The following is an 18,737-nucleotide window of genomic DNA, read 5'->3' as shown; positions in this document are numbered from 1 at the left end:
AGGACCACTAAAGGACCATCTGGTTCCTCCAACATCCTCTGGGTTCCTTGCTGCTGCCTTGTGAGTCCTGAAAATAGCTGTAATTTTGACCAGGGTTGAAAGAGGGGTGGCACTGATGGATAGAAATGGCCCCTCACACTTAGGAGACACACTATCACATCTGTGGACTGCCGTGGAGAAGGGGGAAGGCAATAAAGGAGGGTGAGTGAGGGAGCCTGCAGTGATCAAGCAATGACAAAGTTGTAGCAGGAGCAGATACAGGAGATTGAAGTCAGACACCTGTTTGTGTGTTGCTGAGCCACACTTAACTGTGACCCAGGCTAGTCCCTTCATCTGAGAGCCTTCATTTCTTCCTTTGTCCAAGGAGTGAACAAGCAAAATGGAAGAGATGTTGAATCTGGTTTTGAGCTCTCAGGAGCTAATGTAACAGTAAGCCATACTCTGGGCTCTAAGATGGGGTTACCCTCAGAAGGGATGTAAAGGGGGCGAAGTCAGTGTGCCACTCCCTTTTACCCCAGCTGAGGGCCCAATACTTCTAAGCCCAACTCCCCCCTGCCCTATGCTATCAGACCACAGCGAGAAATGCAGACTTGACAAGAGACAATGCAAATTAAAGTTTTATGTGAAATTTTGTAAATTTGTATGCAGTGGACTGCGGCTGCCTGTCCACGAGGCTTTCCTGGTCAGGGAGCCACTGCTCAGCACTTATTGTAGACGGCGGCGCAGCCCCGCTCCTGGAACTCTTCCTTGCTGACCCAGAGCTGCTGGAAGGCCTGCAGTGAGGCCAGAATGGAGCCGCCGGTCCACACTGAGGTCTTCCTCTCAGGAGCGGCAGCCACAGCGGGGCTATCACCAGGGCAGAGGAGGCTCAGCTCCCTCTGGAAGCGCTCGGGGAAGCCATCTAGCATGGTGCAGCCCCCACACAGCAGCACGTTGGCGGCCATCTCCTCCTTGAAGCCTGCCTCCTGGCAGTGGCCCAGGCAGGCAGCGGTGAGCGCAGGGAGGCCGGGCTGGCTGCAGCCCACCAGGGAGGGCTTGAAGAGCATCTCAGAGCACCGGAAGCGCTCCTGGCCGATGGTGATGAGCTGGCCGTCGGGGAGTTCATACTCCACGTGCAGCTCCTCCAGGGGCAGTCTAAGCTCCTCATCCGGCATGAGGGCCGCGTAGCAGCACTTCTTCTTGATGTGCTCGATGATGTGCAGGTGGTCGTCCGTGAACTTGTGGCCCGCCTCGTTCAGCAGCTGCATCAGGTAGTTGGTGAGGTCGCTCCCTGCGTAGTCGGCACGCATCGTCAGACCCGGCAGCACATCGCCCTCCGAGATGGGCACCACGTGTGAGACACCATGCCCGCTCTCCACCACCAGCCCCGAGGTCTTGCCGTAGGAGTAGATGGACAGCAGCGACTGGGACGTCACGTGCATGGCGGGGATGCTGAAGGTCTCGAACAGGAGCTCCGCATACTTCTCCCGGTTGCTGCTGGGGCTGAGCGGAGGGTCGGAGACGAGCACGGCGTGCTCCTCAGGGAGGATCTTCATGGCCGTGTGGAAGATGTACTCCCAGATGTTCTGGACGCAGTCCCAGTCCACCACGATGCCGTGCTTTAGCGGGTTAACCAGCTTGAGAGGCACTTCTGTGTTGAGCAGCTCGTGGCCCACGAAGGTCTCCTTGCGGGTGTCACCGGCGTGGGCTGCCTCGGGGCAGCGCTTGCCCACAGTGGAGGAGATGAAGTAGGTGGGCCTCGGCTCCCCCCCGTAGCCACACTTACAGTACTGGGAGCCCAGGTCGATGATGAGCGCCTTGATCTTACGCACCTTCTTGGGCTTCACCTTCAGCTGGGCGGCTGAACCTGTGTCTCGGATGCCAGTATCAGAGCCTGGCAGTGCTCCTGCCTCTCCAGGGTCACCCTGAGCAGCGCCCATGGGGCTAGGGCTGTTCCTTGTCGCCATCTGCCTTCCTTGCTCACCTTCTCACATCCACATCCCAGAGCTCCCTGAGGAGAAATGAGAAGGCTTACCTCCAGCAGTGTCTTGGCAACCACCCAGGATTGTGATGTCACTGGGGCTAGTCCACTCAGGTAGCTGGGGGAAGGGCTCGGCCTTGGCGGCCCTTGGTCTGTTCTCCCCATCCCCACTCCAACTGGAGTTGCTACAGGACTGAACAGTGGCCAGCATAGTTATTGAAATCCAAGCACCCTGTAGTCTCAGAGGTTTCTGCCCCCTCCCCTTCCATCCCCACTCCTAACTCGTTTCAGGGTTTCTGACCCGTTCCTTCAAGTTGGACCCCCGTGCTGAGAATTTGAATTTCTAGCAAGTTCCCTGTTGAGAATTTGCTTTTCCACCCCAGATATACTGAATCAGAGTCTACATTTTAACAAGATCCCCAGGTAATTCTTATATGTAACTTCCTGGGAACTTGTTAGAAAAACAAATTCTCAGCAGGGGTTCGAATTGGAACTGCCTCTAATCCTGCCTCATTAACATCATAGAGGTAGGATTTACAATACATAGGAAAATCACATCAGATGACAAAATGGTGGATAACCACACAATACTGGGAATCATGGCCTAGCCAAGTCAACACACATTTTTGGGGGACAGAATTCAATCCATAACAAGAAGTTAATACGAAAGATATGTCGGTATTTGTTAAGTAGCTAAGAGAAGAATATCCCAAGCAGAGAGCACAGCCTGAGCAAAGACTCTAAGGTGTGTGTGTGGGGGGTGGGCGGGGGGTGGGTGTTTAGAAATGTAGTGTAATGGACAAGGCTAGAGAGGTCACAGGAACCCATGGAGGAGGGTATCAAATGCTAGAAAAGCTTGGATTAAATTGAGGACAGTTGGGGAACCAATGAAGACTTGAAGCATGAGTAGTCAGATTTGCCTTCTAAAAGTATTTTAGAAAGGTTTGTCTTTGGCTGTAATATAGAGAATGGATGAGAGGGATAAGACTAGAAGCTGAGAGCCCTTGAAGAAATCCTTATAAGACTTGAAGGTGGCCTGAAGTAGGTAGTGTGGAAGAAAGGAAGGGACAGGTTCTAGAGAAGTTTAAAAGTCAGAATCTATTCTAACCAGTTAGTTCTCCAACTGTCCGCAATTTAATCTGTGCTTGTACTCCTAGCATTTGAGGCCCTCCCACTTGGGCACCTGTGACCTCTCTAGCCTCAACTCCTGTACTTAGATTACATGTGGGGAGTGAGGGAGAGGAAAGGATGAGTCCTTTATCTTTGTCCAAGCAAAGAAAGATGGCCTGTCACGCAGAAGGAATAAATTCATTAGGTTCCTATAGGAACCTCCATCCTAAACTGTTCCCCTCCCCTGTAAAAAAAAAAAAAAAAAAAAAAAGACAGATTAGGGCTTTGGTAGTGAAGAACTAAGAGAAAAATGGGAAGAGGAACAGCTAGGGCTGAGGGAGTTTTGTTGGAAAATTGAGCAGAAGTAACGGAGGGATTAGGGGACATGGATAGGAAAGAAAAGAGAGATACAGTTAAGAAATATTGCTGTGGACCATGTAAGAATGCTAATGAACTCATTTTGGAATTTTTGTTTGCTGAATTGTTTCTTGGAACATGGTGCTATGAAACTGGATTATGTGGATAAATTATAAGGGTTACAATTATGAGCATCGTGATCTAGAAACTCTATTGGTGGTATCACAAAATCACAGAACTTAAGGATTAGACACTTGCATCCCCTCTAGAACATTCCACCCAGTAATCTGGCATAGACAGCTCACCACATTTGGCCAGCTTTGAGTAATAAACTTTTCCTCACATTGGATTGTTATCTGTACTTCTCTGAAGAAGGCACTAATTGGTTTTGGGTTTACTTCTGAGTCTGTGCAGGGTAAGCTGGTTCTTCCATGTGATAGCTCTTCTGCTATTTAAGGACTGTGTTCCTGTGAGCCTACTCTTCTTCCACTCCTTAAGGAAAGACAGCACAGAAGAGAAGAGCAGGCAAAGAATTTAACTCAGGAGGACTGGGTTCAAATCTATAGCTTCATTATTTTTATCTGTATGATCTTTAAACCTCTCAAAACGTTAGCTGAATCTGATTACAGTGGTACTATGCCCCCTCAGCAACTTGGTCCCTATCCTTAGTCTCCAGGTTTCTAACTTGAGCAACTTGGTGGATGGTGGTGCCCCTCATAGAAATAAGGACTGCAGGGAGAAGAGCAGGTATGCAGGGAAAGATAATGAGTTCTATTTGGGGTGTGCTGACTTAGAGATGCCAATAGACCACTAGGCTGTCTAGAGATAAGTCTAGAAATGAGGAAAAGAAAGCAGCTAGATCTAGATTTGAGTCCTCAATAGAGTCTCTCCACCCTCTGAAGAAGAGTTCCTTTCCCTTCCACCTCAAGGAAAATGGGCACAGGCTTGGTACTTGGCTTATCACATTGGGGGCTGAGCTTTAGGAAGGAGCAAAGAAATTCAAAGTGTCTGTTCAGCAAAGAATCCTCTCTCTACTGGGAGTTCCTAATTGAAACTCTCATTCCCTTAGCTTTCATGTCTCTTCCCTCCTCCCTAGGTCATCATGTGGTTAGTGGTATCAGTGATGGAAGAATACAGAAATTGTTGGCACACTACACCCAAAACTGCCACTGCCTGGCACATACCCCGCCCCCCGCAACTTGTCACCAGCCATTTAAGGTGTTTGTGGGCTCCCTGCAGTCTCTGGGGAGGACCCTCTAGGTAGAGACACTCTATATTGCTCAGACTATCTTGGGTCTCATTTTCTTATGAGATCACACAGACTTTTGCTCCTCTGGCCCAGCACCAAAAAAGCTGTAAGATGGCCCTTTCCTGGGCCTTCCTCTGTAGTTGAGAAAGAAAACCTGCTAAGATGTGACCAAGAAACGTGCTTCTCCCTGAGGTGGTATCCTTGCTCCTGACCTTGGTTTTTAGGATACCATTCTCGACGTTTGGAGGAAAGGTGAACCAGGCCACTGGAATTTTAGCAGCCATGGGAGGGAAGAAAGAAAATCTAGTGAGGGAAAGGCCAATGCATAGCATTTCTTCTTATGAATCAGCTGGAGTTTTTCTTAAAAATTCAGATTTCTAGACCCCAGCCTTATTGAATCAGAGTATTTAGAGCCTAGGAACATTCAGGTCTAGGAATTCTAAAGAAAGAAAGAAGATAATAATACTAGTAATTCCTAAGGAGAAAGTGAGACAGCAAGTGTTTGGCACGGTCACCATTACCCAATGGTAGCATTCACATCATAGAAGCAAGTGATCCTGTTATAATCTAAATCAGGTTGTGTCAATTCTCTGCTTAAAATTCTCTAGTATTTTCCAAAGTCTTTGCCAAGGCCTACGAGCTGCACACCCTCCCCCACCCCCTTACTTCTGCCACACTGGTCTTCTTGCCCATCCTCTAACTCAGAAGACAGCAAATATTTTCTGTAAAGAGCCATATAATCAATATTTTTGGCTTTGCAGGCCATACAGTCTCCAATGCAACAACTCAAATCTGCCATTTTAGTGTGAAAGCAACCATAAACAACAGGCAAACAAATGAGCATGGCTGTGTTCCAATATAACTTTATTTACATAAACAGGCCACAGGCTAAATTCCACCTGTGGGATGTAGTTTGCTGGCCCCTGCTCTAACTCGTCTGCACATGCTCCTCCCCCTGATACACACAGGGCTCTTGTCCCTTATCTCCTTCAGGTCTTTATTCAGGGAGCCCTGCTCAGGCCACACCAACATTGCCACCCTTCCTATCCCCCTTCCCTACTTTTTCTCTTTAGCTCTTAATACCCAGAGGCGTAGTGAGGGTGGGAGGTCCAGAGAGGGGCACTTCCCCTGGGCACAAGTCTAAGGGGGTGCCAGATGAAGTGCGGAATGACATTCTGAGGCGCCACAAATATGAAAGGTGCCTAAGGCAGCCGGACAAGACCAGGGAAGGTGTTTCTGCTGACTGTTGCTGTTATCTATGTTTACTCATTTTGGAACTGAGTGGGGGTGGGGTACAACTTAGAGACTGCCCCTGGGCGCTGGCTGCCCTTGCTAGACCTCTGTTAACACCTTCTAACATATTTATTTTGGTTGTCTGTCTCCCCTCATGCCCAATCCCCAGTGACTAGAATGTAGGCTCTACAAGGGCAGACACTTTTATTTTTTGTCATTGCTGTATTCCCAGCTGCCTTACATGTAGCAGGCACTCAATAAATATTAATCAATTGAACGAATCAGGCTTATTGCAAAATTAAAAAGAAAAGTGAAGCCAGTTCACAAACACTACCCCAAATCTATCCTAACATGGGACAAAGTTTCCCACGATCTAGAAAGCCCCGGGTCACTGGATTATGTCATAATCAGTGATGTCATCTTTGGGAAGATTCTGAAGTCACTCCCTGATTCAGGCCTTTCAGGCCTTGAAGCTGATGGGATTGAGGAGCTTTCTGAGAGCAGGATGGCTCTTGACAGTGTGTGGGCTTCACGGGAGGCAATCGTAGGGGATGGGCCTTCCAAGAAAGTGAGTGAACAGACATCCGTGCAGACACAGACCCTCCAGACTGCCTCCTTAAAGGACGGCCCGGCCAAGCGGGCAGTGTGGGTCCGCTGCAATAGTTCGGAGTTGGAAGACCCTACCAAATCCACAGTGGCCAAGGACAGGCCCAAGCTAGAGGCAAGGAAGGCAGTGGTAGTGGATCTGGGCACTGGCTATTGTAAATGTGGCTTTGCTGGCCTGCCAAAGCCCACCCACAAGATCTCATCAACAGTGGGCAAGCCCTACATGGAAACAGCCAAAACCGGGGATAATCGCAAAGAGACATTTGTGGGACATGAACTCCTCAACCCTGAGGTCCGTCTCAAGCTAATTAATCCTCTGCAACACGGCATCATTGTGGACTGGGATTCAGTGCAGGATATCTGGGAATATCTCTTCCGACAAGAGATGAAGATCGCCCCAGAGGAGCATGCAGTCTTGGTTTCAGATCCCCCGCTGAGCCCTCACACCAACCGAGAGAAGTATGCTGAGATGCTGTTTGAAACCTTCAATACACCTGCCATGCACATAGCTTACCAGTCCCGCCTGTCCATGTACTCATACGGAAGGACCTCCGGCTTGGTGGTGGAGGTTGGCCACGGTGTATCCTACGTGGTCCCCATCTACGAGGGTTATCCTCTGCCCAGCATCACCGGCAGGCTGGACTACGCAGGCTCTGACCTGACAACTTACCTGATGAACCTGATGAACAATTCGGGGAAGCATTTCACAGAGGACCAGATAGGCATTGTGGAGGACATCAAGAAGAAATGCTGCTTTGTGGCCCTGGACCCTATCGAAGAGAAGAAAGTACCATCTACTGAGCACATGATCCAGTATACTCTGCCAGATGGGCAGGAGATACACCTGTGCCAAGAAAGGTTCCTCTGCTCAGAAATGTTCTTTAAGCCGTCTCTAATCAAGTCCATGCAGCTGGGGCTACACACCCAGACGGTGTCCTGCCTCAACAAGTGTGACATCGCCCTCAAACGGGACCTCATGGCGAACATCCTGCTCTGCGGGGGCAGCACGATGCTCAGTGGTTTCCCTAACCGCCTGCAGAAGGAGCTGAGCAGCATGTGTCCCAATGACTCGCCTCAGGTAAATGTATTGCTGGAAAGAGACACTGCAGTGTGGACTGGTGGCTCCATCCTCGCCTCGCTCCAGGGCTTCCAGCCACTGTGGGTCCACCGCTTTGAGTACGAGGAACACGGGCCTTTCTTCCTCTACAGAAGATGCTTCTGAACTCTGCAGTGAAGCATGGTGGCTGTGATTGCAATGCATCAGCTTTGCTGGGTGAGCACCTGTCCTGCACACAGGGAGCTGAGCCAGCATGTCCACTCCTGTGGTATTAAATGACCCTCATGTCAGCACGTCCACTCTTATAGTATTAAACAGCTCTCATGTTCCCCTCCACAGTCTGTTTATTTCCTAACTTACTAAGAACAACTTCACAGATACAGCATCTGCCTTAAAATACATTTTCCAGAATAAAATGGGGAGAGGGGAGAGGTGAAAAAGACATGCATTATATGCTGATTGCTTAAACACTCCCTCTTTCTTGGGAGAAATTAGCTCTAAAATTAATCTGTCCCTTGTTTTGTGTATTCCTCACTTTGGGAATCAGTTTATTGTTAAAATAGGCTTGGAAGAGGGAGTGCAATGAAGATAGATTATAAAATGCTGTTGGCACATATAAGAAGATCCCTTTCAATAAATACCAAAGGCTTGGAAACAGCCTACAAAAATGTCTGACCCCTGCTTTAACTGTACTTTTACCTCCAATAGTCACTTGTGTCTCAACACCAGCTCTTATTAAGCCATTATGGTGACTGGCTTCCAAACCTGAGAACAGGACAAGTGTAATATATGTATGTCTTAAGAGTGTTATATAGATTTCTTCTTTTTAAAAATTGGGGTTAGATTTATCTTAGGCTATCAGCACTGAGGTCCTGAGGATAGTAGCCACACTCACTCTCCAGACATCTCAGAAGTAGCTGCCCATCTCCCACCTGATATGATTCTCCATCAGCCTATAAGGGACAAAGTTTGGGTCTGGAGTGGGCTCAGGATGGAGGCTGCTGGTTCTGGGGCTGATGGCATGGGTTTGTGGGAGGTTGCCCCACACCAGTTATTCTAACTCAGAGGGGCCTGAAGGAACATACCAATCATCTGTGGCCAAGAAAGCCCTCTGAAGGGCCCAGCAGGTTCTGTGGTATTCCTGCTGTAGGAGTTTGTAACTGGAGCACAGATTTTTAAGAACAGGCCCCAATGCATATTCTCTGCCCTCTCCAAAGATCAGAACCTGAGCAACACTGGCAGGCAGCATCAAATAGTAGAAAGAACATTGGCTTTTGACCTCCGTGGTTTGAAACCCTATTTTGTTACCATCTGTTTGCTCACCTATAAAATTGAATACTAATGCCTGCGTCACATGGCTGATGCAAACACCGGAGATAAAAACACCTGAATACATCCCTAGCCTCCACAAGGTGCTCAAAATAGTTACTTAATATTATTTTGTAGACATCTACCACTCATACAACATAAGCCCAGTCTTTTACTGTGGTCCTTAGCCACATATTCACATTTCAGCACTCCTGGGAAAGCTGGCACCTCTACCATTTTGCAGGGATACGCCCTAGAGAGCCACCCTCACACATCTAGGTTTGCCTAGACAGCCCTGAAAGACCTACATTTCCTGACCCTGGATCCAGGCCTGACAAGTAAGCTTATCTGGCTAGCACCAGCACGCTGGAGTCAGGAAGCAAAGATGGTCACAGAAGGGCACCTGGACTTCCCTACGGTTCAGCAAAGACGACTAAGCCTTACCTTGGAATATCATGGAACCAGCCAGAAGTTGGGCACATTGACCTGTGAGGTATGTCGTCTTCAGCTCAGTTTCTGCCCAAACTCCTCTACTGTCAACACTCCATGAACATTCCCTGATTGGCAAGTTTTTTGATTAATTATTAACCTGTGGACCCCTTCTCAGAGTAATGCTTCTAAATGCATAAAATAAAATACATAATATTACAGAGGAAACCAATCATACTAAAATGCAGCTCTATCTTCAGATTCCTTTGGGTTCTGTGGAACACAGGTTAGGAACCCCCCAAAAGCTGACTGTGTTGATGAAGAGGAGAGGTGGGGGGTTGTTCTGGAGGATGGGAGTCTCTACGTCATCCTAGGCCTAAATGTTATGCTGTATTTTAAAATGAAAAACAGCATTATAAGGCTGAACAGTTGCATAGTCTTTTTCAAAGCACTTCTATGAATTCTCACTTGATCCTCACAATCACTCAAGTAAAAAAAAAAAAGGAGTCCTCCTGACAAAAAGAGATGAGCAGTTTTAGTAATATTTAGAAGTCATCTTAGCCCACTAGTTCTCAACTGGGGACACTTTCCCCTTCATGTGATATTTGATAATGTCTGAAGATATTTTTGGTTATTGTAACTGTGGGGGATGAGGTGGGGAGGTGTGCCACTGGCACGTAGTGGGCAGAGGTCAGGGATATTACTAAATATCCCTACAATGCACCAGACAGCATTCCATAGCAAAGAATCATATAACCCAAAATGTCAATAGTGCTGAGGCTGAAAAACTCTGTCTTACCCAAAGAGCAGGCAAGGCTGGAGGAAAGCAAGGCTCATTAAGATTAAATGACTTCGTCCAAGGATCCTACCAAGAAAGAATGGACCCATGGGCCAAAGCCTGTTCTTTCCTGTACCAGGGGAGCATCTCTTATTCTCAAAGCTCCTGGGACTTCAGAGCTGGTAAGAGTAATGGTGGATTGGCCTACTTCGGGCATGAGGCACAAGCAAGGGCTTAGGGAGCAGAAAGCAGGCTCAGCTCTAGGGACACAGGACCAAGAGAACGCCTTCAGTCTTGTCAAATGTCACCTTGTCTCCAGCCTCTTGGACATTTATAGTCATCCAGCCTCTAAGATTTTCATTCCCAACTCCCAACAGACAAGGCAAGGCAACCAAAGACTCCCAAGGACCTGTCCCAGGTGGTGCTTCTATGGAAGCACAAAGGTTTATGGGCTGGCACAAGAAGAAAAAAAATTAATTTTGCTTCCCATACTTGCAGTCATTTATATCACTAAGAACAGTCAATTTTGTGTATTTCTTATAACACCCCTTCAGGTATGGTTTGATAAATCTCTCAAATGCATGTAGATATATATATAATATACATAACTTTTTTAACAAGAAAATAAATTTATTTTAAAATACATAGCAGTGCTAAGAAATTACAATAAGCTATACTATTAAAGACATAATAAAAACATTAGCTCCTGCCTCCGTTTAAAGAAATATAACGTTAAAATCCATTTTGATTGATGGAGACAATCCTCTGTTAAGTTCTAGCTTGATGTTTGGGGCATCTGAGCAAGCCATCTGACTCAATGGAACCAAGGAAAGACCTGAGGATTTTCGCTCCCTGCAGCATGAACCTGTTTTAGGACAGAACCCAAGTTTCTGGAAAGAGTTATATACTCTTCGCTAGTGCTCGACAGACTCTTTCCCTAAAATTAAGCATTCAACACTCACATGACAGTTTCTCCTCTTCCCATATACAACATTTGACTTCTCCATCAATTCCTCCTTGGCTTTGCCTTCAGTTTGGAAGCTCTACTCCTGCCTGATTCTTCTCAAAATCAACAAAACCCGGAGGCGGGGCCAAGAAGGCAGAGTAGTCAGATGCTTCCGGTGGACCCTCTTACAACAAAGACCCGAAAAAACAAATTAATCGATTATATATGGCAATCTGGGAACCCTGAATATCAAAGGCAGAGTTGAAGAACTGGACTGAGTGGCAGGGGGAGGGAAAGATGGTTCGGAAGCAGCAAGGAGTTGCCAGATCTGACCCGGGGAAAGCCTGAGCCCTTCAGGCCAGATCAGCTCAGGGGTAAGCGGTGAGGTAGGCAAGCAGCGGTGCTCGGGAGGCGCATTTTCCGCACCAGGAGAGACCCAGCGCCAGAGAGTCTACACAGCCACCCAGAACCAGTGAGAAGCAGCCCTGGATCAGCGAAAGAAAGCAATTGTGTACGGCCTACTGTGTGGATCAAAAACAGCCCCCGCCCCCGCCCTTAGGAAAAAACCTCTCTCCCATTTACCTCCCTGCTCCCTGCTCTGCACTGGGTCCTGGACAGACTTCAGCAATTGCCAAATCCCCTGGGCCAGAAGCAGGGTCAGTCACACATCTGGAGCCATTCTCCCTGCCTTGGAGAGTGAACAAATTAACAAACGGGAAAAAACAAACTGCCAGCTCCCCTGAGCCAGGAACCCAGGGTAGGCACAGCTCCTTTATCTAGGCACAGGCATAAGGGATCCACAGACTTTGAGTGCCTTTCCCCCTGCACAGACTTGTGTGGGCCCAAAATAGCGGAGGACCTCATTACCGCAGTACAACAGGGTATATACCGGAACTCTACCTTCAACTGTTTCAGCTGTGAAGTGGCAGGTTCTTGACATCTGACACTGCTCTGCCCATTAAGCAGGGTCTTCACCTATCCACACCAGGGGCCTGAGGACTGGTGGCTCTACCCACGCCACCTAGCCACCTGTGATAGGGGCCCATGAATAAGAGATGCCCCCCAGTCCTTACAGCCAACAGCATTAGGTTGTCAGAGTCCGGCTGCAAAACCCATCCACCTACACACTCTAGGGAACAGGGACACGCCTTCCTCCTGGACACTCGAGGGTGGCCGTCAGCCCCCTGCCTTGCTCAGAGTGTGTCCCCCTGCTGCAGTCAGATACCTGTGCCTACAGCAGTCAACCATGCTTGTCTAGGACTCTAAGTGAGAGCCTACACCACGCACTTGGTGGCTACCTACCTTGGCACCTGAGCTGAATCCATACAGGAGGAGAGGGCGGACTCCTGAACTCACATACCTAGTAACAGATCTAACCATCTGGTGACAGGACATTAGAGCTTCAAAGGTGCCAGTAATCAAACTAGTTCATACAAGCAGCCTATTTGGGCATATCAAAACAAGAAGCTAGGACACAGTAAGCAAACATAAAATAAATAAATATAATAACTTATTGGTGGCTTGGAGACAACGGTCAAAATCAACAAAACCCAATCTTGTCCAGAAGAGAGAGTAACTGACAGTAACTCGCATTCACACACAGATTTCTTCTTCCTGCATCAATACACTATTTTAAGGGAACCGAGTGTCCATGAAAATTCACACTATTATCAACAGACACATTTATTCCTATTTTCAATCCATCAACATGGGAGCCTTGTGCTATTATCCAAATTTTAATATAAACCAGTTGCAATTTTAAAATGAGCACTACAGCATATTTAAAATGTTAAGTAACCATGTTCATTTACCCATGCCAAAGAGTAGTCACAAAGTACTCTCTGCCTTTCAATATTGTGCACTTAATTAAAGCAAATTCATTAGGGTATGAGTCAACAAAGATTTCCTCAAAGCAGGACAATACCTTCTTTTTGTGCTTTACTCAATTTTTTATTGTGAAAAGTTTCAGACATACAGAAAAGCTGAATTATACAGTGAATACCCCTAGATTCTATAGTGAACTTTTAGCTATATCGGGTAATCAAAAAAACCAAACCAAACCTGTTGCCATAGAGTTGATTCTGACTCATAGTGACACTATATGATAGAGTAAAACTGCCCCAGAGGGTTTCCAAGGAGCAGCTGGTGGATTCGAACTGTGAACCTTTTGGTTAGCAGCCAAACACTTAACCACTGCACCATTAGGGCCCCATACTGGGTAAAGTCTTCTTAAATTACAATTCAGGTATACAGGCAGTCCCCAAGTTACGAACATCTGACTTACAGACAGTACCAGCCCTTGCCCTTTACTATTATGTAAATTTGCCCTCACTTTGAAATGACTGAACCAACCCCTACTTGCAACAAATTCATCACAATCACCTTCACCTGCTGCATGTGCAGACTTTAAATCATTGAAAAGGCTTTGAGCCTTTTCTTGCACTAAATTAAGGATAAATAAGAACTGTATGCACCTGTTCTGACTTACCTACAAATTTGACTTAAAGACACACTTAGGAACGGATCTCATTTGTAACCTGGGGGCTGCCTGTATCTATACTCTGAGGATCAAAAGCAGCATTTCGTATTATCCTAGATACAGTAATGGAGGTCTGACTCTGGTATTAAAATCATGGAAGAAAACTTTAATCACAAAACTGTTGTTAAAATGAACCGGGCTTTTTCTAAACTCACCAAAAAGAAAAAAAATTCTCATTTCTTCCAAAGAAAATAGGAAGTTCTTTTGACAAACTGAACAAAACCGCTAAGCACCATAAACAAATGAAATGGTTTAGACATTGACAAAAATATCTCAGTTACAGAAGGCCATATTTGGGGAACAAAGAATAATTTACAACTGTGCAGGCCATAGATGTACACTGCTCATCCATACCTGTGATGGTTAAGGTTCTATGTCTTGGGTTTGTCAGCCCCTGCAGCTACGTGAGTCAGCAGAAACCTCTAGCCTGACAACTGACTCACGGACTTGGGACTTCCCAGCCTCTACAATCACATGAACCATTTCCTTGATACAAATTTCTCTACAGACACAGACACACACACAGACACACACACAGACACACACACAGACACAGACACACACACACACAGACACACACACACTTCACTGGTTTTACTTCTCTGGAGAACCCAACCTAAGACATTTGGTACCAAGAGTGACTCTAGAGAAACAAAATTCTAAGGATGAGTTTTCTACATTTGTTCTCAAGTCTGGCTCGTCTTAAAGATGTTGACTCTGCTTCCAGTAGTAAACAGGGCACTGCTAATCCATGGCATGAGGTGGCAATAGAAATATGCAAAATATCACCACCAAAATAGATCAAGTATTGGTGAGAAGCAAGGCTCTGGGTGATAACGTCTTTGATACTTTTCTACAATTCTGTCAGAATGAGAAGTATAAGGAAGCTGGTTGATTAGTCCTACTGTCACTAGACAAAGTAGTGTAAGAGATGAACTCAGGGCTTTACAGTCAAAGCTCAAGCACCACATAAATGACCTCAAAGTTGCCACTTATGCCCAGAAAAAAAAGCCTTATTTCTTGTAGTAACAGAGTTGATATTACTGACAACCAAACCGAGTCTTATCGTAAGAGTGGCTGAAATACACCAATTGAATCCTCAACCTCAAATGGTATCTGAAGTGAGGGCATTGATCGGGAAGGAATGGGATCCCGAAAACTGGGATGGGGACACATGGGCAGATAATCAGGAAGCCGGGAACACTAAATTCTGTTGAATCGCTCCTGCCAACAGAACCACTAGCCCCTCCACCCCCATCTGATGAGATTAACCTAGCTGTGTCTGAAGAGCCTTTGAGATACTGCATGGGGCAGTATCTGAGTCATAATCTGGAGCATCACCTGAGGGAGATGCCTTACAAAACACTGCTGAATGTTCTCAAAACACAGTGTGACCTCAACAGAGGAGAATTTTAAGTCAAGCGGGTAGGATGATGTGCTCTGCGGAAATGAGTCATCCACTTTCTCCACCCACTCCCATCATTGCTCAATGGGCTCATGAAGAAAGTGGCCATGGTGGCAGAGATGGAGCTTACGCAACATGGACTTCCACTCACCAAGGCTGACTTGGCTGCAGCCACTGCTGAGTACCCAAGCTGCCAGCAGCAGAGAACAACACCGAGTCCCTGATATGGCAGCATTCCTTGAGGTAATCGGCCAGCAACCTGGTGGCAAGTTGATTACACTGGACCGCTTCCATCATGGACAGGGCAGCATTTGTTCTTACTGGAATAGATGCTTACTCTGGATACAGATTTGCCTTCCCTGTACACAATGCTTCTTCCAAAACTACCACCTGTGAACTTACAGAATGACTTATCTACCATCACGGTATCCCATACATTACCTCAGATGAAATGACTCACTTCACAGCAAATGAAGTGCGGTATTGGGCCCAGGCTCAGGGAATTCACTGGTCTTACCATGTTCCCCACCATCCTGAAGCAGCTGGCTAGGTGGCAATACCTTACAGGGTTGGGGCAATGTTGTCAGGGAGGCTTTATATGCTCTAAACCAGCATCCAATATATGGTGCTGTTTCTCCCATCGTCAGGGTTCATCGGTCCGGGAATCAAGGGGTGGAAATGGGAATGGCACCACTCACTATTACCCCTAGTGACCCACTTGGAAAATTTTTGTTTCCTGGCCCCACAAACCTATGCTCTGCAGGTTTAGAGGTCTTAGTTTCAAAGACAGGAATGCTCCCACCTGGAAATACATCACTGATTCCATTGAACTGAAAGTTAAGAATGCTACCCAGCCACTTTGGGCTCCTTATGCCTCTGGATCAACAGGCAAATAAAGGAGTTACCCTACTGGCTGGTGTGACTGATCCCGTCTACCAAGAGGAAATCAAATTGATATTACATAATAGAGTTAAACAAGAGTATTTCTGGAATGCAGGAGACCCCTTAGGACATCTCTTAGTATTACCATGCCCTGTGCTTGAAGACAATGGAAAACTATAGCAACCCAATTCTGACATGACCACTAATGGCCCAGACCCTTCATTAATGAAGGTTTGGTTCACCCCACCAGGCAAAGAATTATGACCAGCTGAGTGCTTGCCAAGGGTAAAGGAAATACAGAATGGGTGGTGGAGAAAGGTAGTTCTAAATACCAGCTATGACCATGTGACCAGTTACAGAAATGAGGACTGTTCATTGTTGAGTACTTCTTCCTTGTATGTGTGCATCAAATATTTTTGTTTTCTTCACTTATGTAAGATGTAAACAGGGCTAGTTCGTTTTCAGTTGAACGTGTGTTAGTTTTATCATGTTAGGTGCACGTATGGCTTTATAATTGTCTTTATTTAGAGATAATATATGGTTTAGGGAGATGTGTACAGGTGCCAAATTGACAAGGGGCGGGCTGTGATGGTTAAGGTTGTGTGTCAACTTGGCTGGGCCATGATTCTCAGTAGTTTGGCAGTCATGTAAACATGTAATCACCTTCATGATGAGGTCTGATATAATTTAATCTCCTCCATGATGAGATCTGCTATGAGTAGCCAATCAGTTGAAAGGGAATTTCCTTGGGGGTGTAGCCTGCATCTGATATATATGGACTTTTCTGGCAAAGCTCGTTGGCGTTTGCTCTGCTCTGGATCCTGCATTCAGCTTGTCATCATCTGAACTCCATTTCTTGGGACTTGAACCAACAGCCTGCCATCTTACCTTCCGATCTGGAATTCATCAATCTCGGCAGCCCGTGAGCCATCAGCCTGCCATCTGACCTGCCGATCTTGCGTTCATCAGTGCCTGCAGCTATGTGAGTCAGGAGAAGCCTCCAGCCTGATGCCTGAAAGTTCCCACAGACTTGTGACTTCCCAGCCTGTACAACTATGTGAGTCATTTCCTTGATATAAATCTCTCTCTCTATATATATACATATATATATATCCGCTTCACTAGTTTCACTTCCGTAGAGAACCCAGCCTAAGACAACACCTAATGTGTGTGATGCTGTTTCATAAATTCTTATCTGTTCCAGCTCTAACACTGGTAACTCTCTAGCAGAAAATACACAAGCAGTAAAATAGTCCCTATGGACTTTGCAACTGTAGGAGGCTCAGCCCAGCTCTAACTGGAAGCATATGACCTGGTAAGATATTACAAAGTATCAGCTGCCAGCATAGGAAGGCTTAGAATTTCAAAGGATACACTTAACTTTTTATTCTGCTTTAGTGGAAGGTGAAGAAGCCATTTCAGTGATTTAAATTTGACCAAATGTTAGCACTGATAGTCATGTTGTTTATATGTAATGCTCTTCATCAGGAACACAAAACAATTTAGAAACATTATTTTACTTGTCTTCACACCGTTGAGATGGAAGCCATGAAACATTATTCCCAATTAACGGAGGAGGAACTGAGGCACAAATCAATTATGTGACTTGTTCAGGTCACAATATGAATCAGACCTGTAACTGGGAATGAAACTCAATCTCCTGATTACTATAAATACCAGAAATAGTCTCTCAAGCAGCACTATAAAAGAACAGTAATTCTTACAAAATGGCATTACATTGCCTGAAGCTTAAAACTTTGTTAATGATTAAAACATATACACAAAATTAAAAAAAAATGCTTGGTGTCTGCTGAGGTCTGGTTCACAGATCAGCTCTCTGGCAATGCTTTGGTAACTCATGTCTTACTCTTCCCAGTGTCGGATCGCCAGGCGTCAAGGAGCAAGGGATAGAAGGAAAACTAGCAGTGAGTAGAAAAGTCTTCTCTGCCAGAGCCCTCTGCACTGGGCCACAGTCACTCTAGAAGGGTCAGTTTCCACTGGGTTCTTTTGTTTATCTTTGGTGGTATAAAAAGCTCAGCATCTAAAAGTAAGAAAAGGAGATTGTGACAGACACACTGTCTCTTGTTGGTGGGAGCTGAGGCATAACTCTAAGCTAAACAAACAAGGTGACTGAGTTTCACAGCTACAAGACGACCGCCAGAGCCCAAGGTAATGTGTCCACTACCCTTGCAAGCTCCTGGTCAGAACAAACACAGCCTGGAGGCCCTGCCCTGAGAAGAAGGACTGTATCTCTGTGTTCTGGTATTGGGAGTACAGAAGAAAAAAAAAGCAAACTGAGTGACTGAAAGTAGAATAATGTTTTGTATCTCAGGGGGTGACAGTAGTGGTTACATGGGTATACACATTTATCAAAACTCATCAGTTGTACCCCTAACATCTGTGCATTTCACTTACGTAAATTTTCCCTAATTTAAAAAAAAATTAAAAATGTGGTGGCATGTAAGGAAATTAAGTAATTAAGCTAGTGGACAGAATATAATTCATGATAAAAAATTCTACAAACATGTTTACTAAAAAAAAAAGTCTCTGTTTAAGGAAAAAAAGTAAATGAGGAGTTGGGGAAAATACTGTCATGTAACCTAAAACTCCTAGGCACTCTTTCAGTCAGAAAGTTCTATGGAGCCTTTCATCTAACTAGGAATCATATACGGGAAGCAGATATGAGAAAATAAGTATACGTGAGATATTCTTTCTCAGCATTATTTATGATAATTAAACTTCTAGTAATACATCTGTGCAATGAGTCATAGACATTAAAAATTATTTTCAAAGAATAGTTAACAATGTGAGAAAAATGCTCAAGATAAAATATCTTTGAACAGCAGGACACAAAACATCATGATTTTCAGTATACATA

General features: G+C 45.7%; 3 protein-coding genes across 6 annotated transcripts in view; 1 reads left to right on the top strand and 2 right to left on the bottom strand.

Moving 5' to 3' along the window:
- Positions 1-601: 601 nt before the first annotated feature.
- On the bottom strand, positions 602-11,280 carry ACTL7B (actin like 7B). 2 transcript variants are annotated; one of them, XM_023727415.1, is made up of 2 exons: positions 11,050-11,280; positions 602-1,990 (listed from the first exon to the last, which is right to left on the bottom strand). In XM_023727415.1, the coding sequence occupies exon 2, from the start codon at positions 1,944-1,946 to the stop codon at positions 699-701; it is 1,248 nt and encodes a 415-aa protein (XP_023583183.1). In that variant the 5' UTR covers positions 1,947-1,990; positions 11,050-11,280; the 3' UTR covers positions 602-698. The 2 variants fall into 2 exon arrangements, with proteins under 2 accessions (XP_023583183.1, XP_004372248.1); XM_004372191.3 differs by lacking the exon at positions 11,050-11,280 and adding an exon at positions 3,733-4,592.
- Positions 5,461-11,057, top strand: ACTL7A (actin like 7A). The gene has a single exon (XM_023727414.1). The coding sequence runs from the start codon at positions 6,415-6,417 to the stop codon at positions 7,735-7,737; it is 1,323 nt and encodes a 440-aa protein (XP_023583182.1). The 5' UTR covers positions 5,461-6,414; the 3' UTR covers positions 7,738-11,057.
- A 5,352-nt stretch (positions 11,281-16,632) lies between the features above and the next one.
- ELP1 (elongator acetyltransferase complex subunit 1) overlaps positions 16,633-18,737 on the bottom strand; it is a 63,726-nt gene continuing 61,621 nt past the window's right edge. For all 3 annotated transcript variants that reach the window (XM_004372189.2, XM_023727410.1, XM_023727412.1), the window contains one exon: positions 16,633-17,900. In XM_004372189.2, the coding sequence (XP_004372246.1) occupies positions 17,833-17,900 (68 nt within the window). In that variant the 3' untranslated portion in view covers positions 16,633-17,832. The remainder of the gene's footprint in view (positions 17,901-18,737) is intronic.

Source organism: Trichechus manatus, unplaced genomic scaffold, assembly GCF_000243295.1.
Source record: "Trichechus manatus latirostris isolate Lorelei unplaced genomic scaffold, TriManLat1.0 scaffold00016, whole genome shotgun sequence".
Taxonomy (NCBI): Eukaryota; Metazoa; Chordata; class Mammalia; order Sirenia; family Trichechidae; genus Trichechus; species Trichechus manatus.
This window is presented reverse-complemented; position numbering and strand designations above follow the sequence as displayed.